A 23,127-nucleotide genomic window follows, 5' to 3' on the forward strand; every position below is an offset into this window, starting at 1 on the left:
GTACGTAGGAAGGGATTCGTTCCCAGGGATTCGAATACCGAACCACTATAGTGGCGTTGATAACGGGAACCGGTTCTCGAAAAGGTATTCGAGTCCATGGAATCAGTTCTTTTCTTATCGAACAACCGGGAGAACCGATTTCGAACATCATCTCTAGTCACAGTGCATTAAGACTTTTAAAGTACCCTTGTGTACTGTTATGCTATCAGTGTAATGCAGTGTTGGAGTCATTGTTTGTAGAAACAGCACCCACTTGTGGTCAGATGTACTCATTGCAGGTATGTTACTTGCTTTGAACCAGAAGTAGAAGAAGTCCGCAAAGTCTAGTCATGGTGTACCCAACTCATCTTTTGCTCACAAACACCTGTAAGTGTTACATTCACAGTATCATTTATATTTAATCTAACTGCTGCATGTCTCCAGTAGTGTTCAATGCATCATTTGTACATGCTAATCACTAAATGGCTAGGCTACCGTCGCCAGCATTGTGCTATTAGTTTACAATTACATTTTCTTTGTGCTTTTTTAGTCTCACAAAATCCTTAGTAAACTCCTGAAGTTTGCAGCGTGAAGTTATTGAGTGAGAATTTAGCTGATTGGAGTCGGTGAGTACATTGATATTTAAAGTTTCATATTTATATTACATTGGTTTTAGAGTGTATGAAGTGTTTTAGGAGCGTAGTAAATGTTTACAAGCTGGTGTGGAGTGTCTGAAATACCTTAAATTCCTAAAAAATTAAAACAAATTCCAATTTTGTGGAAATGTACTTGCTACGGGGAGACAGGAAGGTATGATTATCGATCCATTCCAAAAAGAAAAGTGTGGCATACAAAACTGTATGTTTTAAATCCTGAGTACCCCCAGCTATCTAAACAAAACAACATATACTATTTGTCTATGATCAGGGTTCTGAAAATTACTTTTAAAAAGTAATTAAATTACAGTTACTTGTTACTTTCCCAAAAAAGTAATTGAATTACTAATGGAATTATTCTTTAAGATATGTGATCAATTACTGGGGAAATCAATTAATGCGTTACTTTATATTTAACTGTCATACATCTAATCTCTGCAGTTGAGAGAGGTTTCATGAGAGAAGAGTGCGTGAGTGTATGCCTTTATAAGGCGGTGCCTGTTGCCAAGTAAAGCGTGACGTCAGTGATGGCGCGCTCATTGGCTGTTTTAGCTTAGCATTGGTAGTCTGCGGACTGGATGGAGATTGGTGGAATGTTTTTTTTACTGATAGTTAATAAAGCGATGCAACATGCGTCAATGGCTGTGTCCACAAACGTGTTATTGTAGGATTATTATAGTTGATGATTGTCACTTTATTGAATGTTCATTATTCCCCAGTACTGGTAGTATTGCACGTGTGTGTGTGTGTGTGTGTGTGTGTGTGTGTGTGTGTGTGTGTGTGTGTGTGTGTGTGTGCAGAGACTGCCACTTGCACTAGTAAAGAGCTACTTTCTCAAGTGAACTTGCTGAGATTCTAAATCTGTCTTTTATGCATCAAAAATAGTGTGACATGTTACACTAAAATGTATCTGTTATGGCGTTGTAACGGACATTAAAAAGTAATTAATGAAATTACTTGTTTTTAGAAAAACTAAAGCTTTTAGCAGGGTTTCTCACACATTCATTTATTTGTGGCGGCCCGCCACAAAAGAATTACGTCCGCCACAAATAAAAAATAAATTTTTTTAATTTAAAAAAAATTTTTTTTAGTCCTCTCCAGCTTCTCAGGCAAATCATATAGTTGATGTAGATGCCCATATCGGCTGTTCAGATTTACTTTACAAAAGAGAAGTGTAGGATACTTCTCTTGTTGCCTTATTTGTATTTGACTTTATTAAATTTATTTATATTAGAAACACAACATGTGTATATAACAAAGGGAGCAAAGTCTGCAGGCAGTAGGAAACACATGGTTAAGTGTAGGGAGTAAAACTGATGGCAGTCTAAAGTTCAAGATTTTGAAAGCTCTTTGTTCAGTGGATCAGATGTTTGATGAAGCTCTGTGTCTATCTACCACCACTACTTTTTTCTGTTTATTTGTTACTGACTGTGGCAGGACACCTCTGCCTCTGTTTCACTTTATGTTGCTGGTAAATAATATGGTTGTAGTAGTAGGCTAAAGTTAAATTAGTTAGTATGCATTAATTAAAGGGGCAGAGCTTTGAGACATTTTAGCTTTTATATTTTATAAGATATCTTTTTTGTAAGAACCACAATTAATAAATATATTTCAGTGAATAACTTATTGTTCAAATCTGTATATAAATATGTACATAAAATGGATGGATGGATGGATGGATGGACGTTTAAAACAAAACTGTTATTATTAATTAGTAAGTATACATTTTTTTAGCCTTTTTAGAGAAAATCAAATCATTGTAGTAAATTATGCAAATTACTCAATGTTGTCATGGTGACCACGCCCATAGCCACGCCCCCACCGCCACAGGTATCTTGGCAGTTTATGGGAAACACTGTTTTAGTAACGCGATTATTGTGTAACAACGTTTTTATAAAAAAACATCTTATAAAGATGGCAAAGAAAATTAGTGTGTTGGACAAAAAATACCCACCGGTTTCAGGACTCTAGCTACCAACTATACAAGTCATCTCATCGGCTGATGAAAAAAGGGAGACAAATTCTACAAGAAAGATGGAGCTGGACATCTCATGTAAACAGACTGTTCATCTTCATCATCAACAGACCCGGGAATAGTTTCCAAGGGATCCTCGCTGGCCGCCACTGGCAAGGTGTCATACTCTTTCTGGACAAAGCTCTCGACATCTGATTGGTCCAAAAGGCTTTTCTCCTCATTTTCCTCTACATTCCTGCCCAAAACTAACGTGAGGAGGTTAACATTCTGCTTGTCCGTCTCTTCAAAGCCTCCATTCTCCAGTTCCATTGACTCTAGCGTCTCTTGGTCTGCAAGGAGACTGTGGTCTAAGTCCAACACAAAGTCCGAAATCAAGTCTCTGTTTGCTGTGGAGTGTTGTGATGTTGCGTTTGAAGACGTGTCGTCCAAAACCCACACTTGAGCCTGAGGGCTAGAAAATCCTAACGGGAAAGTTCCAGAATTTGAGTCCATAGAGCTGCCAGGCAGCTGTTCAAACGAAGACGAGGAAACACAGAGAAGTTTGGAAGTCCGACACGTTTTGTAATTACTGTTCGTGTTTTCAGAAGAGTTCTCTGCAATCCCACTGATTGGTGTGTGAAAGTACACTTCTTCATCTGGACAGTGCACTGGTGCTTTCTCCAAGAACGAAGACAAGGATGCGATTTGGGGCACAAACAGCAGGACTTCCTCAATGTGAGGTACGGACGTCTAACAGAAAACCATAGAAAAACATTCAGAACGTTTACAACCACACAATATTTTTAACACCTTTTTCACATTGACAAAACAAAATAAACAGAGATCATTTTTGGGGATTGAAAACCAGTTTCGGACTAAACTATGGTACACAATAGGGGTGTAACGATAAACGATGTAATGAAAAACCGCAGTAACATTCCGGGCGGTTAGTAATACCGTTTAATTTTTCAATTATCGAAAAACCGTCATTAACAAAATAGTCTGAATGGTTATGTGTGTAGTGTGTGAACAATATGACGAAGACAAGGAAGAAGTAGAAGACAAACAAAAAAGACGACGACGAAGAAGACAAAGAAGAAAAAGATAAAGAAGAAGAAGACAGCAACGAAGAAGAAGACAAAAACGAAGAAGAAGACGACAACGAAGAAGAAGATCCTTAAAGACTTCAATGTTATTTGTACTATGACATACTTTGTGTAGAGCTGTAGGTAAACTGTATCAATCAAAGCAAGAGTCATGCTTGCAAGATGCAGACAACCACACTGTATCCCAATGGGTGTCTTATAACTGTAGCTGTCCAAACCATATGGTATTAAAAACATACAAAGAGCTCTTTTGCCTAAACTGATCATTTCTTTTTTTTCTTGAAAAAACTTAGTGATTTAGTTTTTGACTTACTACATTCTGAACCCCAAATTATTTTTGACATGACAGACATTTCTTTCCATTGTAAATACACGTAACATTCAAGTTGTACAGTAAAAACAAACAAACGCCACTAATGTACACAATCTCACCTCGGTTTTCCTACGCCCTGCTTTTCATTTGATACAGTTGTTATATAGCTTCTTGGTTATCGTCTGGCCAAACATTGCGCCTAACTATCCAGTTTGTCCGCGTATTAAGTACCCAAACAAGGAATGCTTTTTTTTCACTTGTACTTTTTTTTAATACAACTGCAAAATAATCCCCCATTGCGCCAAAGAAAGTTGCGTGTGCCAGCACTTTAATAAAGAAGGTGAGATGCACCACTTGAATTCAAGACAGAACTTAAGTACAACAAGTGATGTTTAGTGTTCATTTATATACATTTAATTTGTCTTATTGCTACTTTTGGGTGTCTGGAACAGATTAATTGATTTCCATTATTTCTTACGGTAAAAATTGCTTTGGTTTTTATAGAAGTCTCTTTTCACTGACATTTTGCATCGCATTACTAACAAAAAACTAAAAGATACGCGGACTCTAAGGCTCTGGTTGACTTTTGATATCCCTACGACTCTATGCTGCAGCTTTATTTGGGTTTACAGTGACTTATTATGCAGCTTTGTTCAATAAAGAAAAGTGCAGAGACTGAGTCACCGAAGTGTGTTTAGTCGTACTAAAACTGAGACAGTGTATGAAAACCGGGACGTATGTTTGGTGAATGGAGTATAGTGGGGAACTCTTATACTACATGTGCATAATGGAGGATTTGCTTTCCTCCGCAACACAAATGCACCTCCTTTTACCAGACTTGAATACTATTGTATCAGCAAATATGACTTTCTTAAACTGTCGTTGCCAGCTTGGGTCTATCCACATGCTTCCCCCCCCAAAAAGCTCAGCTGGTTTGGCAACCCAATGAAGTGCAAACGCCTTAAATTCTACTGGTCTCTGTCGCCATCTGGTGGACGTAAGCTCAAACTACTGCTTTCATGCCTTCTTGTTTAAACTTCCTTGTCTGTGTCTCACAGCAACTTAACATTTTTCTTTGTGGCCAAACTAAACTGTGCATAAAATAACATCAGAAGTCGTGTTCATACGATGTGGAATAAAAACTATCCTAAATATTTGCAGATGTATGTACAGTATGTGCAGCTCCTCCCAACAGTGTCTAACTTACCAGAACTCGGGGAACAGGTCTTTTTCTTCGACAGATGAATCCGGTATAAACCAAAAGGATGATCGTGATGACGCCAACGATCATTACGATACACAACATAGCGAAGATTGGTAACTCTGGGAATAGGATAACAGAAGTTACACAGTACACTAATATTTACTTCATTAACATTAATAACATGTTCCAGGTGCACATTTGAGTAACATGAGTGAGCTTTTAAATATAAAATTTGCAAATATATGAAATATATTCACGTGACATGTTGACACTAAGCACATTACAATGATGCAACAAACATTTTTAACAAAGAAAAAGGTAAAAAGACCACAAATATGAACAAAAAATTCTGGTAGCGGTATTCCGAAATAATACTGGTACAGTATCAGCAAAAAAACAAATATCGAATTATTTGTGTGCGTCCAAAATTTTGGATATGACATTCAGTTAACATCTAAATGTCCTCCAAAAAGGACACAAGGTTGGTCTTTTCTTTATATTTTAGTCAAGTCATTTACGAAAAAGGTAGGCTATAGGCTACTAGGGGCCGGCAGCTACATAACAGCTAAGCACACAAGCTAGACATACGTAATAAGTGTCCTTAAACAATATTGCAGTCTAAAACGGCCCATTTATCAATATAAACGCGTATCAAAAAAAACTATAGTTGCATATTATTTACACATACAAAGTCTCCAAGGCACTAGCGTATGAGAAGTATCCAGTAACAAATGTGCCCGCATCATTTAACATACTATGTCACTAGCTTAAAGGGGAACTGCACATGTTTTGGAATTTGGCCCATCATTCATAATCCTTTGTAAAACAAGAACACTCTAATTTGTGATTTATGGCCAGTACGAGGTGGCTAACAATGAGGCTGATGGGAGTTTTTATCCATTGTGCCCTTAAAGCCCTCTAATAAAACATCCATAAACCGCCAACAATACTCCATTTACATGTCGTCACCTGCATATTCATTAAGTATTAGCGATTTTGTTACTATAAGAGCCAAAACCAAGTATCTACTTTGAGCGGTGCCTTCCTCACAAAGAGCTAACTAGCTTGTACTGCTATTTTGACATACTGAACGGGTGAGCTGCTACATTGCCTTTGAGCTGGTGAAAGTTAATTCTAAATCATAAATGAAGCCTCTTACTTGTATAGTAGAAGGTTGTGGCCATAAACTATGAAGTTGGTCTATTTTAACATTCAACTTAGATCGGGAGATCACCAGAAAGATACAAAAAGACGCTTGTTTGCGTCACCTTTTTTTTTTTTTTTTACCTGCGTGAGGATTAAGATGAATTCTTTATCTAAACAATAAGAAATTAACATTTTATCAATTGTCATCCCAGTGAGAGCAGACAGACATTGTACAGTAAGTGATTGTTTAATTTTGTTCGTAGTTTGTATTTCTCGTGTAAGCACTTAACAATAGGGCTACTGGCTGGAGCTGCGTATCACTCAACTTCTAAAACTTGTAGATCCTCCTCTGTATATTCAGGCTCAAAAAATTATGGTTCTGGATCATCGTTTGTCCTAAAGTCGCCGTTGTTGGCTCTCATGAAATACGTCAGGATTAATAGTTGTTGTTGCCTCAGAGAATAGCAAACATTGTGATGCGTCTGAAATTGATGTCCCGCCGTATGCTTAAATTGAGCAGACTACGCAAATATTACATGTTACTATTAATATACCTGTTACTACATTACATATGTACTTACAGCATGTATATAAAACGTTGATAGCGTCTTTTTAATCGGGGTTGAGAATTATGGGCAAAATTTAAAAAAAAATGCAGTTCCCCTTTAAATTAATGAATAATTGTGCCCACAAGGTGTCACAAAAAATGACCGCTCCACTTCAAATTAAAGATAGCGCTGATCATGATTTTCAGGTTTTTTATAATAGGTTTTCAGCTACAATCACACATTCCACTTTCAGAATGTTGGGCTAATTGATGACACCCATGCTACCATTTTTCTACTTGCAAAAAAATTCCCACATTTCCAGGAATTTCACATTTTCCAGGACACTTTTACCCCATTTGAAATGAAGGGACAATTTTGCTAAATTCTACATTCACCCCGTTCCTACAGTAATTCCAACCTTTCCACCATCAACACATCTATGAACTCATCCTGAATTGTAAAAAGGAAACATTTTCAAAGTTCAAAAAATTCCTGTGTTTTCTCAAAATTCCCACTTTTCAATACCACTGTACCTGCATGCCAACTTTAGCCATTTTTGCAGGCATATTTATTGTTCATTTATGTTTATTAAACAGGGACAAATGCATCAAACATATAAAAAAACAAAACAGACGTCATACATAAATGTGCCAAAGTTTTAACTTCAGTCATTTTGGTACTTGTCACGTTAACTGTTAGCATGCAAGATTATTTTTAGCTAAATTTACAGGTATGTATCATAGCCATATACAGGTATATTGGTACTTGACACATGCTAACTGTTAATATATTAATGTTATACTAGATTTTTTTAAACCTCATTTTGCATATACCGTATTTTTCGGACTATAAGCCGCAGTTTTTTTCATAGTTTGGCCGGGGGTGCGACTTATACTCAGGAGCAATGTTCCCTCTAATTTTTCATGTGTGTGAGCAAATGCACAAACTCCCTGAGCATTCAGTGGAGCACATGTGAGCGACATCAGACGTGCACACTGTGGCCACACCAGTGTCACACCTGTACCAAACCTGACATCATAACAATTTAAATGTTTCATTAAAATAATTTTCTGATATAAGTGATTTTGCCCCCTTACAATGACAATAACAAAAAAACATGTTTTTCATGACCTAAGTGCTAGTATTGTATGTCTGGCTGCGGGTCCTGCCTTTAAAAGAAATGTTACCCCTTTCAGAGATTACATTTAGTTCCTGTAATTTTCTGTCTGTAAAATACATCTTTTTATTAGCATTTATGAAATCTAGTGACAATATTTCATGAATAATATCCTTAGATTAACATTCTTAATAAATGGCAGTAAAATAAGCACACATCTGATTGTGGAGTCAGAGTGTTACAACCTGGCATTTACACATTGTGTGGCGTTGGGGTTGTCCGACTTTTTTTGTGGCCATAAACGCAGCACTGGCTAAGTGCCATGAGTGCGTGTGTTGGTGCAGGTGAGACAGAGCGAGCGGCTTCTGTTGAAACGACGGATGACAAAGTTGGTTTAAGCCTGGTTTGTATGGCAGAAAATTACCAGTTTTTATAGATAAAAGTTTTTTTTACTCATGTTTTTGGTGTGGTTACAAACAGTTTTGCTCAATAAAGTGATTGATGGAATTCCTGTCCGTAAAGTGTCTCGACAGACGATAATTGAACTGTGTTGACAAAGATTGTTTTATTCATTGGGGCCACTCTTGTTGTCACCTGTCACTCACAGAGTTGCATTGCAAAATCATACAGAATAAATTGTAATGTGTTTATTTTGTTTAAAATTCAGATGGGATTTTTGATTTCCTGCGCGGCATTAATTTGCTGTGCGCTGAGGAAGCGTGAGCGGTGCGCAATTGCGCAGGCGCGCACCTTAGAGGGAACGTTGCTCAAGAGCGACTTATGTGTGAAATTATTAACACATTACCGTAAAATATCAAATAATATTATTTAGCTCATTCAAGTAAGAGACTAGACGTATAAGATTTCATGGGATTTAGCGATTAGGAGTGACAGATTGTTTGGTAAACGTATAGCATGTTCTATATGTTATAGTTATTTGAATGACTCTTACCATAATATGTTACGTTAACATACCAAGCACGTTCTCAGTTGGTTATTTATGCGTCATATAACGTACACTTATTCAGCCTGTTGTTCACTATTCTTTATTTATTTAAAATTGCCTTTCAAATGTCTATTCTTGGTGTTGGGTTTTATAAAATAAATCGTAAAACGTAAGTCGCATTTTTGGGGGAAATTTATTTGATAAAATCCAACACCAAGAATATACATTTGAAAAGCAATTTAAAATAAATAAAGAATAGTGAACAACAGGCTGAATAAGTGTACGTTATATGACGCATAAATAAACAACTGAGAATGTGCCTGGTATGTTAACGTAACATATTATGGTAAGAGTCATTCAAATAACTATAACATATAGAACATGCTATACGTTTACCAAACAATCTGTCACTCCTAATCGCTAAATCCCATGAAATGTTCTTCCTAGTTGTTGCTCCTGGTATGCGCCGCTAGCGTCCTTTCTTTCTGCTGCTCGATCACCGTTTTCTGCTGCATATTTCACTACGTCCAGCTTGTAATCTGCAGTATATGATTTCCTTTTCGGTGCCATTTTTGTTCAGCCCTTCTCAGATTAAAAAAAAAAGATCCATCTTAATATCTCCGGCAGTAGCATATAGCATATAGCAGTTAGCATCCCATGACCCACAATGCACTTCTGCTATGACCCTCCCCCGCCAAATTCTTATTGGTTGACGTGTGTGTGACGATTTCTGACATTTGCTTCGTCTCTTCCGTGAATTAGATAAATAATATTATTTGATATTTTACGGAGTATAAGTCGCACCCCTGGCCAAACTATGAAAAAAACTGCGATTTATAATCCGAAAAATACGGTACTTTATTAGTACCGGTATAGTCAGGGGCGGATTAAGAAATTTTGGCCCCCTGGGCCTGACATGGTCTTGGCCCCTCAACCCCCCGCGCGTGTGGGCGCACACACACGCACGCACTATGCAAGAAATACTGTATACTGTGAACAGACATGCACACTGTACTGTACAGAAGAGTGCACATACTGCACACACACTATTAGGTATACCACACAGACACTGACAAGCACAGGTTTCACACAGACACAGGGGGAGGGGATAAATGGCCTAAAAATAAACATTTTTGAAAATGATTACGCCCACTTCAGTGATGGTGCATTGGGTCATTTGAGAGATATTATGTATTGGAAGTTGGTAGCTATCATGAAATAAACCCCCCAACCCACCCAAAAAACTAAATCGGACATGATTTTTGCCCCCTTTTCCTCCCTTCTATCATTAAAAATAAAATAATATCTTAGGAAAACACATTGGCATAACGGCAGCTGTGCAGCAAATTGAGGCTCAAAGTCTGTATCTATTTGTGGTTAAGCTTGAGGAGAAGGAGAAAGGTAAAATGATAACATGCATCGGAGAGCACCACAAAGAAAGGTGTAGGCCAGTTCATGGTACAAGGGCTGCATGCAGGTCAAGATAGCCCATTTCCAAGAATGCTATAGTGGCTGGACAGGCACTGGACATGTCCTGAACTCAGTGTCAGACGTGGCTGCCGAATACTTGGATGAAGTGAAGCAGCTGACAGATCTCATGCTGCCCCATCTGAAGACTGTCCTGGCCAGGCAGAGGATGGATGAGGAGACCTTCCCAATGGACCCTGTCAGTGAACAGGCTAGTAACATTGATGGCACCCCTGTGCACAACATTGGGATGGAGAGACAATGTGGCAAGGTGGACTACAAACTGAAGAAGTTGGGCACACTGAACGCAGTCAATAGGTCAATAATTTTACAGAAGAGCCAGGAGCTTCAGAGGTTTCAAGGCAGCAGCACAAGCAAAAAGGGAGGTTGAACTCAACTGGAGTAAATTCATGAAGGCAAAATTCGAGAGTAGGGCAGATGAGAAACAAGAGATGGCTCAAAGAAAGGAGAGTAAGAGACTAGACATGCTGGACACACTGAAATCTTTTGATGGCCCCTTCACGATAGTGGGGAAGTTGAAAAGTTCCTTGTGGATGAAAGTCTGCACAAGAATGCAAAGCTGCAGAGAATGAAGCTTGAGGTTCAGTTTGCCAGAGAAAGCACCAAGCTTCTGCCTAAAGTCAATCCTATCTTCACAATCCAGGTGACACTTCCCAGAAATGGCAAAAGTGCAATTCTCCAAGTCATAATGGATACTTAGAATTTTATGGTGGTGGTAAGTATTCATGAAAACAGGTAGCCTAACATTAGTGAATGGGTGAATTCTGGAAATAACCTAAAAATCTTACACAGTGCACCTTTAAGCAAGGGGTTTCTTTCGTGCTTTCAATTTTGCAAAATCATCCACCACATCATTGAAGTCCAACTCTCTTGTCAGCTCACTCTCAATTGCCATTAGAGATAACGCATTTAATCTTTTCTGAGTCATTCTTGTGCGCAGCTCATTTTTTACTCTTGACAAAAGAGAGAATGAGCGTTCTCCCTCACAGTTACTGACCGGTAGAGTGAGAAAAATCTGTAGCGCAATGTATGTATTAGGAAACGTAGGCTGTAGTCCAAAATGTATTATTGTTTTGAGCAGTCCTGAAGGGGTCCTCTCCTCATCAGTGTTGTTGAGCTGTATAAAAGATTTGAACTGTATAAGCTCCTGTCCAAGACTTTCATTGAGGTCAGATGGGTATGATTCAGTGAGAATCTTGGCCTTGTGAAGGACTGAAGCATTGGACTCTGTATCCAAAGAGAAAAGGACACTGAACAAATTGTTCAGATGTTTGTAGGCCTCCAGACGGTGATTAAGGCTTGAACTCAGTTGATCAATAGAGGCAATAAATGTCTCTATTTGAAACAGTTGCCTTCCCTCAAGCACAACATCTGGGGATGCTGATTCATCAGCAAACTTTTTACGTTTCCTCGTCCGTTCAGCCCTGTAAGATGGGGTGCCACCCAACATGTTTAAGGCTTTCTGCTCAAAATGATCAAATAGATCTCTTTGGGAGAGAACAAAGGTGCGCAGAGATTCCAGCAATCTAACTGCTGTACCAAGGTCCATGTCTGCTTTTTGAAGTTGCAGACTTGTGGCCTGAAATCTGGACAGAACAGTGTCCCAAAAGCCTGCCATGAAGGCCATCTCAAGTGAATCCAGCTTCCGCACTAGACTGTCAGCTTCAGTTCGTGTGTCTCGTTTCTCTGTGTCATCAGTGGAAATAACCTGTAGTGCTGCTTTTATTTTACTGTAGTTCTGCCACAGTGCTTTGGTAGATTCTGCACGGCAACTCCAACGCGTGTTGGATAAAGCTTTAAGTGTGAGATCTATGTTGGAATTGCCAAATACCCTGTCCCATCGGTGTGTGGATGCAGTTGTGAAGTTGTAAATAGACTGAATCAAGTCAAAATACTTAGAGACTTCATTTCCACATCTGTCAATGCTGTTGACTCCCACCAAATTCAAAGAGTGAGCTGCACATGGAATATAGTGTATTAATGGGTTGCTTTTCTTTAAGTGAGCCTGCAACCCATTATACCTCCCTGACATGTTGCTGGCATTATCATAAGCCTGCCCCCTGCAATTTGACAGCTCTAACCCTAGATTTTCCAACACAGACATGACACAGTTAGCCAAACTTTCACCTGTATGGCTAGTAATGGGCTCAAAACCCACAAAGCGTTCAACAACACTGCCCTCTTTGCTAACAAAACGGAATATGAATGTCAATTGGTCCACATGAGATAAATCTGGGGTTGAATCCACAATGATAGAGTAGTATTTGCTTGCTTGCAGTTCATCTGCTATAGCCTGTTTGGTTTTTGCACCCATCAATTCAATGAATTCCTCACAAATGGTGGAGGACAGATATGAGGTATTACCTCGACCCATCTGCCCAAACTTTCTGATGTGATCCTTTAGAAAGGGATCAAATTCAGCCAGGACCTCCAGAATACCAAGGTAGTTCCCATTGAGAGGAGACCCTAACGATTCATTTTTACCCCTAAATGCAAGGCCCCTTTCTGCAAGGAATTTAATGACTGCAACAACTCTTTGTAACACCTGCCTCCAATAGCTGCTCTCTGCCTGAAACTGTTTGAACAGGTCTGCATCAACTGTGGCACCTTTGGCGCGGTTCAAGACTGCTTGCATGCAGGTTATGTGCTCAGCACTTCGCTCATGTTCACCAAATCTTTCTGAGTGTTTCCAATCACAATAGCCTGTCACAAAAGAATGCGTTTTTGGGGAAAACAGTTTGCATGCAAAGCAGTAAACATTACCAGTAGAGGGAGAGTACATCAGCCACTCTCTTTGTACTCGTTGTCCATTGGGCAAGTGTGAAGTAAAATGTTCATTGTTTAGGCATCGGGTTTTGCCTCCTAGCCCACTGTTCCTCACAGAAGCTGGATAATGGCTGTGACGGTTGTGAAATGATTTTGCACCTCTTTGAATAAGAACTTCCTTCATTGACTCAGTGAGGGTCTCAGCCCATTTAGCGGGATCACTAGGTAGAGTTGTCACTGTAGATGGTGTTGAAGAAAGATTCAGCTCATTTTCTATGCTGTCCAGAGGTGCAGTGACCTCACATTCATCCGAGCAACTGGCTACTGCTGAATTGGTTGAATCATAAGCATCAGAAGCATTTGGTTCAGTGTCTACACTTGTAGTGGTCTCAGGATCTTGGGAGCTACATGCTAGCTCAGGTGCATTGCTAACCTTAGCTGAATTTGCAGTAGCATTTATAGAATTGCTTTCAGCAGATGTCTTTGTACTGAAGAAGCTGGAGATATTTGGAACACTCTCAAGTAAAACTGATTCCTTTTTTTTCTTTTCTTGCTGAATTTTTTTTCTAGCTCCTCCACTTAAACGTTTATGATCCATATTTCCCTTCTTTCTTTGCACATTGGCTCTTTGCCTATCACAACAGATAAACCAACTATGTGTGTGTGTGTGTGTGTGTGTGTGTGTGTGTGTGTGTGTGTGTGTGAGTTTGTTTGTGTGTTTATGATCGGTGCTGCTTCCTTCAAGTGTGTGAGGTGATTTAGAAAACTAGCAACCCAGCATCAACACTCCAAAGCAGAGAATAACAGCTTACTAGCATAGACAATTGAGAGCAGAGAATCAACTGATTCGTCTGATAGACAGCAGGAGAGCAGAGTGGTCAGTGATGATCGAATCAAGAAAATGTCTAAATGGCAAGGGAACAGACTGATTTGTACTGAGGAGAAAGAGAGAGAGAGCCAATTACAGTGAAATATATTCCAAAAGAGCCAAGTGACTAGCTGAAGGCAGGGACAAATGCCTTGGAGTGACCAACAAGAGTGCAAAGTACCAAATGGCAAAATGTGGAAAGACCAACAGGCAGATCTGCTTTTACCTCTTATCTTCACAACCAAAAAGTTGCTAAATGATGTTTTCAGTCGCTAGCCAGGTATGGCCAAAAGACGCGAAATCTAGCGGCAAAGTCGGTCAATCACACTGACAGTGAAACAAATATTTTGAAAAGATAATAATTGTACACCTTTGTGCACTTTAGTCTTCTATCTAAATATTTTCACAAAGGACACCAAGGCAGCTTGCTAGCTATGATGGGAGCAACAATGTCTGATAGACAGCAGGAGAGCAGAGTGGTCAGTGATGATCCAATCAAGAAAATGTCTAAATGGCAAGGGAACAGACTGATTTGTACTGAGGAGAAAGAGAGAGCCAAGTACAGTTAAATATATTCCAGAGCCAAGTGACTAACTGAAGGCAAAGACAACAGCCAGATACCTTAGCAGAGACCAACAAGAATTCAAAGTACCTAATAGCAAGATGGCGAGACCAACACAATAAATTGTATTAGGATTTAATTTATTAACGTTAATCTTAACAGCCAAAAAGTTGCTGAATAATGTTTGTAGTCGCTAGCCAGGTATGCCCAAAACAAGAGTCGCTAAACCTAGCAGCAAAGTTGCTTAATTGCAACACACTCTAGGATTCAGGGGAATTAAGGATAATAAAGATATTAATTGTACAACTTTTTGTACTTTTTTTCTAGTTTTTTGAGTCGCCAGCCATGTATGGCCAAAAGTCGCTAATTGAATGCCAACGTTGCTTAATCGCCAACACACTGGGACTCACTGAAGGACTGACTGAATAAAAAAGATAATTAAGATAATTGTGTACTTTTCTCTTCTGATATTTTCTCTAAGGACCCCAAGCTATCTGCAAGCAGCAATAATGTCTGACAGACAGGAGAGCAGAGTGGTCAGTGATGAATGGCAAGGGAACAGGCTGATTTGTACTGAGGAGAAAGAGAGAGAGAGAGCCAATTACAGTGAAATATATTCCAAAAGAGCCAAGTGACTAGCTGAAGGCAGGGACAAATGCCTTGGAGTGACCAAGAAGAGTGCAAAGTACCAAATGGCAAAATGTGGGAAGACCAACAGGAAGATCTGCTTTTACCACTTATCTTCACAACCAAAAAGTCGCTAAATGATGTTTTTAGTCGCTAGCCAGGTATGGCCAAAAGACGCGAAATCTAGCGGCAAAGTCGGTCAATCACACAGTGAAACAAATAATTTTAAAAAGATAGTAATCGTACAATGTCTTGTACTTTTGTCTTCTTTCTTAATATTTCTCAAAGGACACCAAAATGTCGCTATCTGCAGGCAGCTTGCTAGCTATGATGGCAGCAACAATGTACCTTAGAGTGACTGACCAACAAGAGCTCAAAGTACCTAATGGCAAAATGTGGAGAGACAGACACAATAAATTGCATTAAGATGAAGAGAACTGTTGCTATTATTAATCTTAACATCAACCAGAAAGTCGCTAAATGTCACCAGCCAGGTATGGCCAAAAGTCGCTTAATTGGCCACACACAGTAACAGAGAAACTAACAAAAAAAAGATCATAAAGATAATAGTTGTACAACTGTGTGTACTTTTGTCTTCTTTCTAAATATTTTCCCAAAGGACACCAAAATGTTGCTATCTGCAGGCGGGAGCGTGCCTATGTTCCCCGGGTCCTATGTTCCCCGGGTCCTATGTTCCCCGGTTGTTCCTGGGTCAAACCAAGAACACAAAGACCCCCACCCCCCAACCACCAAACAAACACCACACCCAAATATCCCTACACACCCAACCAAACCCTCCCCAGTTCCCACTTCTCAAATTCATAAATATCCGAAAAAATCCCTGCCCAAAACCCCCTCCCCACCCCCCAAAAAAAACCCTACCCACAGACCTTAATTGCCCTACCAAAACCTATCCCTACACCAAACCTGACACTTTGGCACTTCAATTGCCCTAACCAAAACCATCCCTAAACCTAACCTGCACAGGCGTGCGCCAGCAGATAGAGCAACTCAAACGCGAACTTCCTAACCCCCCCCCCCCCCCCCCCCCCCCCCCCCCCCCCCCCCCCCCCCCCTTACTTAGTCGCGCATTGAAGCAGCGGGGAACATAGAACCCCCCCCCCTTTCTGGAAAAAGTGTTGTACGTTCCCCGCAGCGGGGAACATAGAACCCTTTTTTTTAAAAAGGGTCCTTAGTTCCCCGGTAGAGGGGAACATAGGACCCGGGTAACATAGGGACGGGGAACATAGGGATGACCCGCTGCAGGCAGCTTGCTAGCTATGATGGCAGCAACGATGTCTGCCAGACAGGAGAGAGTGGTCAGTGACGATCGAATCGAGAAAATGACAAAATGGGTCAAAGACCAAAAAGTTATTAACTGACAGCAGTGACAAATGTCAGACTGTAAACTTTCTCGAAAGAAAAGGACAAAATGGGAAGATGCTGATAATAACAGCAAAATGGAAAATATAAGAATTTCCAAGTAATGCTCAACTCAAGTGTGTGTGTGTGTGTGTGTGCGCGCGTTAAACTTCTTGTTGAATGATTTCAAATTATCTCTGAGTCTGAACTGAGGGAAAGGAAACCAAATTTTGAGCAGTCTCTCACGAGTTCAAAATACCAAATGAGGAGATTCTAAAAGAACAGACCGGTTTATGAAAGACTTGATGGGGGAGGGGCACAGCTAAGAATACTTGAGTGAGATTCTGTGATCCAAATTCGAGATAGAGCTTTTTGATAATGATAATTTGTCAGAGTAAGGTTGTGTAATCAAAATTTGAGAATGAACTTTGTCAATCAATCAAGAATATTTGCATTAAGTTCTGTGATCAAAATTCAGAAACAACCTTTAATAATTGATAAAGAATATGTGAGTGAGGTTGTGTGATCCATCCAATTTGAGAATTAGCTTTGATAATAATGATTGAGAGCCTCTGGCCCTCTGTGGATCATGGCCGCGGGGCCAATTTTGCCTGGCCCCTTGGGGCCTCTGTGGGTCGTGGCCGCGGGGCCAAGTTGGCCTGGCCCCTTGGGGCCTCTGACCCTCTATGGATCGGGGCCAAGTTGGCCTGACCCCTCGGGGCCTCTGGCCCTCTATGGATCATGGCCGCGGGGCCAAGTTGGCCTGACCCCTTAGGACCTCAGGCCCTCTGTGGGTCGCGGCCGCGGGGCCAAGTTGACCTGGCCCCTTGGGGCCTCTTACCCTCTATGGATCGTGGCCGCGGGGCCAAGTTGACCTGGCCCCTTGGGGCCTCTGGCCTTCTGTGGCTCGCGGCCGCGGGGCCAAGTTGGCCTGGCCCTTTGGGGCCTCTGGCCTTCTGTGGGTCGTGGCCGCGGGGCCAAGTTGGCCTGGCCCCTTGGGGCCTCTGACCGTCTATGGATCGTGGCCGCGGGGCCAAGTTGACCTGGCCCCCTGGGGCCTCTGACCCTCTATGGATCGTGGCCGCGGGGCCAAGTTGGCCTGGCCCCTTGGGGCCTCTGACCGTCTATGGATCATGGCCGCGGGGCCATGTTGGCCTGGCCCCTTGGGGCCTCTGGCCCTCTGTGGGTCGCGGCCGCGGGGCCAAGTTGACCTGGCCCCTTGGGGCCTCTTACCCTCTATGGATCATGGCCGCGGGGCCAAGTTGGCCTGGCCCCTTGGGGCTTAAGATTATTATTTTTGCAAAAGTAGTTTTGCTTGGGTCGCGGCCGCGGGGCCAAGTTGGCCTGGCCCCTTGGGGCCTCTGGCCCCCTGGGCCTGGGCCCGGTAGGCCCGGTCATTAATCCACCTATACCGTATAGTGTACAACCCAAGTGCCTATATTTACTACCTTTGCCTATATACTGTATGCCTCAGCCAAATACTGTATATTTTGACTTGATGCATACTAACTGTTAGCATGCTATCTTATTTTTAGCTCATTTTTTTTATGTATACACCTCAGAGGCATACATGTTGGTACCTGTTGCCTGTTAGCATGCTAGATTTGTGTGTTGCTAACTTTACACGTATACATCACAGCAATTTATTTTGATATTTGATACATGTTTAATGTTGGCATGCTAACATTGTCATGCTAGCTTTTTTACGTATACATTTCAGAGTTATATATTTTGTATCATTTCAGTTCGGCTTTCTCGTTAATATACCCCCCCACCCACCCCCCAAAATATTATTTTTAGTGGGTTATATCCAAATTGAAAAAAACAACATATGAGCCATCACCTTTTTGTTTCTCAAGAGTTTTCTAAATGTTCAGCTACGTTTCCTTTATGCATTTCTTTACACACAGTAATAAACATAACGCAACAAAAAAAACAAAAAACTGAAATGAATGTAGAGATAAATTGAATGGTTGTCTGTACCTGAAGTAAAGATACCCGGGATGAAGGCACATTGAGCTTGGCTGTAGTTGGACACCCTGGGGACAAGGCTGTCAAAGAAGCGGACCGAGATGCAGTAGTCCCTACCGGGAGCGAGGTTCTCCAGAGTGACTCTCTTCAGAGATTTGGTTTCCTGAAAGACCGAGCAGGTAGAGTAAAATATGGATTTGAAACAAATAAGCACACTTCATATAGCTTGGTTACAGAGTGTTGTTGTACTTATATTGTACTTTGTAATTACCAGCTCTCTTTCTGCATCGCTGCTCTTGACGCGGAGTTGGTAACTCAGAGGTTCATAGAAGTCCCTCAGGTGCTGCATTGGAGGCTGAAGTTCCACACACACATTTTGTCCACAAGGAGCCACGGTCATTAACGGCAGGTCCAAGTAAGCTGAATCACACAGAAACACACAGCTGACATACTTACTTATAATCTTAAAGACTCTTTCAAAGATCAAAAGTCCATTTTATTGTAGTGAGTCAAGCCATAATACAGTAATATCATTCCTACTGTCTTTTATGGGCTGGAAACCAGGGTGGCTTGTTGGAAGGGAGGCCTGATCTCCCAGCTCGGCTACAACTTGGGTTATGTAGACCAGACTGGGGTTGGAGAAGGCTTTGGTCATGTTGCAAACCAGAGGGTAATGCACATGCTGGCAGGAAGCCACTGGGAGCCAATCGATTCCCCTGGAGGACACAATCGCAGCAATGAGAGCAGAAGAATGACATATTGCTGGATTGTGTAGTCAATCAACTGTAAGGACAAGCTGCCTTCACACACAGTCCCATTATAATGTGTTAATGGGCAATTTGCCAACTCACGTGTCTGTGATGAAAAAGACTTGGTAATAAACATCCCCAGGTGTGGCAGGTCCGGGCTCCCATGTTAGCATATGAATGAAATTATTGGAGGTCAGGGCAATGTTGACAGGTTGGGGAAGTTCAGTCATCGCTGCAAAACAAAGACAATCTTTTTTTTTTGTTGATATTTATCACTTCATTGTAGAGATGTCCAATAATGGCTTTTTTGCCAATATCCGATATTGTCCAACTCTTAATTACGGATTCCGATATCAACCGATACCGATAAATACAGTCGTGGAATTAACACATTATTATGCCTAATTTTGTTGTGATGCCCCGCTGGATGCATTAAACAATGTAACAAGGTTTTCCAAAATAAATCAACTCAAGTTATGGAAAAAAATGCCAACATGGCACTGCCATATTTATTATTGAAGTCACAAAGTGCATTATTTTTTTTAACATGCCTCAAAACAGCTGCTTGGAATTTGGGACATGCTCTCCCTGAGAGAGCATGAGGAGGTTGAGATGGGCGGGGTTGAGGTGGTGGGGTGGAGGGGGGTGTATATTGTAACGTCCCGGAAGAGTTAGTGCTGCAAGGGGTTCTAGGTATTTGTTCTGTTGTGTTTATGTTGTGTTACGGTGCGGATACTCTCCCGAAATGTGTTTGTCATTCTTGTTTGGTGTGGGTTCAGAGTGTGGCGCATATTTGTAACAGTGTTAAAGTTGTTTATACGGTCACCCTCAGTGTGACCTGTATGGCTGTTGACCAAGTATGCGTTGCATTCACTTCTGTGTGTGAAAAGCCGTAGATATTGTGTGATTGGGCCGGCACACAAAGGCAGTGCCTTTAAAGTTTATTGGCGATCTGTACTTTTCCCTACGTCCATGTACCACTCAGTACAGCAGCGTTTTAAAAAGTCATAAATCTTACTTTTTTGAAACCGATACCGATAATTTCCGATATTACATTTTAAAGCATTTATCGTCCGATGTTATCGGCAGTCCGATATTATCGGCAGTCTGATATTATCGGACATATCTACTTCATTGCAATGTACAGTGGAACCTTCAGAAGGGAATAGAGCAAAAGCCATACAAAGTGACTAAAATGCAAGAACAGCGAGCCTCAAAAGTCACACAAAAACTGGAATGAGCTTAAAAAATGTACTAAAAGCACAATTCAACATTCCTGAAAAGGAGTAGGAAGAAGTTTTATAAAGGGTCATATTATGATTTTTCATTGTAGTCTACATAACATGTAATGGTGGGTCAAAGGAGTGGGAAGAAGTTTTAAAGGGGTCATATTTCCTTTCTTTCTGACCGTCTCTTCAGGATGTGCCGTTTTGTGGGCAGTATTATTTACGTGCCTCCACTACGACTGTGTCTTCTCCCCGCCATCTTTGTTGTAGTTTTTAGCCTTCCCATAGCGAGTCTACTGACCGATATAAGTTAGAACTATACGCCACTTTTGTGTTAGAGATGGACTGAATATCGGCCGGGCCTTTATTTGGCATTTTGACGTACAGTCGCGATCCAAAGTTTACATACACTTGTAAAGAACGTAATGTGATGGCTGTCTTGAGTTTCCAATAATTTCTACAACTCTTATTTTTTTGTGATAGAGCAGGGGTCACCAACCTTTTTGAAACCAAGAGCTACTTCTTGGGTACTGATTAATGCGAAGGGCTACCAGTTTGATACACACTTAAATAAATTGCTAGAAATAGCCAATTTGCTCAATTTACCTTTAACTCTATGTTATTATTAATAATTAATGATATTTACACTTAATTGAACGGTTTAAAAGAGGAGAAAAAACGGGAAAAAAAATGACAATTAAATTTTGAAATAGTTTATCTTCAATTTCGACTCTTTAAAATTCAAAATTCAACCGAAAAAAAGAAGAGAAAAACTAGCTAATTCGAATCTTTTTGAAAAAATAAAAAAAATAATTTATGGAACATCATTAATAATTTTTCCTGATTAAGATTAATTTTAGAATTTTGATGACAATAGGTTAAAATCCAATCTGCACTATATAACAAATTGGACCAAGCTATATTTCTAACAAATCATTATTTCTTCTAGATTTTCCAGAACAAAAATTTTAAAAGAAATTCAAAATACTTTGAAATAAGATTTAAATTTGATTCTACAGATTTTCTAGATTTGCCAGAATAATTTTTTTGAATTTTAATCATAATAAGTTTGAAGAAATATTTCACAAATATTCTTCGTCGAAAAAACAGAAGCTAAATTGAAGAATTAAATTAAAATGTATTTATTATTCTTAACAATAAAAAAAAAAAATTACTTGAACATTGATTTAAATTGTTAGGAAAGAAGAGGAAGGAATTTAAAAGGTAAAAAGGTATATGTGTTTAAAAATCCTAAAATAATTTTTAAGGTTGTATTTTTTCTCTAAAATTGTCTTTCTGAAAGTTATAAGAAGCAAAGTAAAAAAAATAATGAATTTATTTAAACAAGTGAAGACCAAGTCTTTAAAATATTTTCTTGGATTTTCAAATTCTATTTGAGTTTTGTCTCTCTTAGAATTAAAAATGTAGAGCAAAGCGAGACCAGCTTGCTAGTAAATAAATACAATTTAAAAAATAGAGGCAGCTAACTGGTAAGTGCTGCTATTTGAGCTATTTTTAGAACAGGCCAGCGGGCTACTCAACAGGTCCTTACGGGCTACCTGGTGCCCGCGGGCACCGCGTTGGTTACCCCTGTGATAGAGTGATTGGAGCACATACTTGTTGGTCACAAAAAACATTCATGAAGTTTGGTTATTTTATGAATTTATTATGGGTCTACTGAGAATGTGACCAAATCTGCTGGGTCAAAAGTATACATACAGCAATGTTAATATTTGGTTACATGTCCCTTGGCAAGTTTCATTGCAATAAGGCGCTTTTGGTAGCCATCCACAAGCTTCTGGTTGAAATTTTGACCACTCTTCTTGACAAAATTGGTGCAGTTCAGCTAAATTTGTTGGTTTTCTGACATGGACTTGTTTCTTCAGCATTGACCACACATTTAAGTCAGGACGGCGTGGCGAAGTTGGTAGAGTGGCCGTGCCAGCAATCGGAGGGTTCCTGGTTCAATTCCCACCTTCTACCAACCTAGTCACGTCCGTTGTGTCCTTGAGCAAGACACTTCACCCTTGCTCCTGATGGCTGCTGGTTAGCGCCTTGCATGGCAGCTCCCGCCATCAGTGTGTGAATGTGTGTGTGAATGGGTGAATGTGGAAATACCGTCAAAGCGCTTTGAGTACCTTGAAGGTAGAAAAGCGCTATACAAGTATAACCCATTTATCATTATTTATATGACTTTGGGAAGGCCATTCTAAAACCTTAATTCTAGCCTGATTTAGCCATTCCTTTACCACTTTTGACGTGTGTTTGGGGTCATTGTCCTGTTGGAACACCCAATTGCGCCCAAGACCCAAACTGATGATTTTAGGTTGTTCTGAAGAATTTGGAGGTAATCCTCCTTTTTCATTGTCCTATTTACTCTCTGTAAAGCACCAGTTCCATTGGCAGCAAAACAGGCCCAGAGAACCAAACTTCATGAATGTTTTTTGTGACCAACAAGTATGTGCTCCAATCACTCTATCACAAAAAAAGAGTTGTAGAAATTATTGGAAACTCAAGACAGCCATGACATTATGTTCTT

General features: G+C 40.2%; 1 protein-coding gene across 1 annotated transcript in view; it reads right to left on the reverse strand.

Annotated features, from left to right (window-relative positions):
- Positions 1-2,139: 2,139 nt before the first annotated feature.
- LOC133663002 (uncharacterized) overlaps positions 2,140-23,127 on the reverse strand; it is a 73,997-nt gene continuing 53,009 nt past the window's right edge. Inside the window, exons 10-15 of the mRNA XM_062067190.1 lie at positions 19,465-19,594; positions 19,154-19,329; positions 18,885-19,033; positions 18,626-18,776; positions 5,216-5,331; positions 2,140-3,339 (exon numbers count right to left, since the gene is read on the reverse strand). Of these exons, the coding sequence (XP_061923174.1) occupies positions 2,659-3,339; positions 5,216-5,331; positions 18,626-18,776; positions 18,885-19,033; positions 19,154-19,329; positions 19,465-19,594 (1,403 nt within the window). The 3' untranslated portion in view covers positions 2,140-2,658. The remainder of the gene's footprint in view (positions 3,340-5,215; positions 5,332-18,625; positions 18,777-18,884; positions 19,034-19,153; positions 19,330-19,464; positions 19,595-23,127) is intronic.

Source organism: Entelurus aequoreus, linkage group LG13 (assembly GCF_033978785.1).
Source record: "Entelurus aequoreus isolate RoL-2023_Sb linkage group LG13, RoL_Eaeq_v1.1, whole genome shotgun sequence".
NCBI classification, from domain to species: Eukaryota; Metazoa; Chordata; class Actinopteri; order Syngnathiformes; family Syngnathidae; genus Entelurus; species Entelurus aequoreus.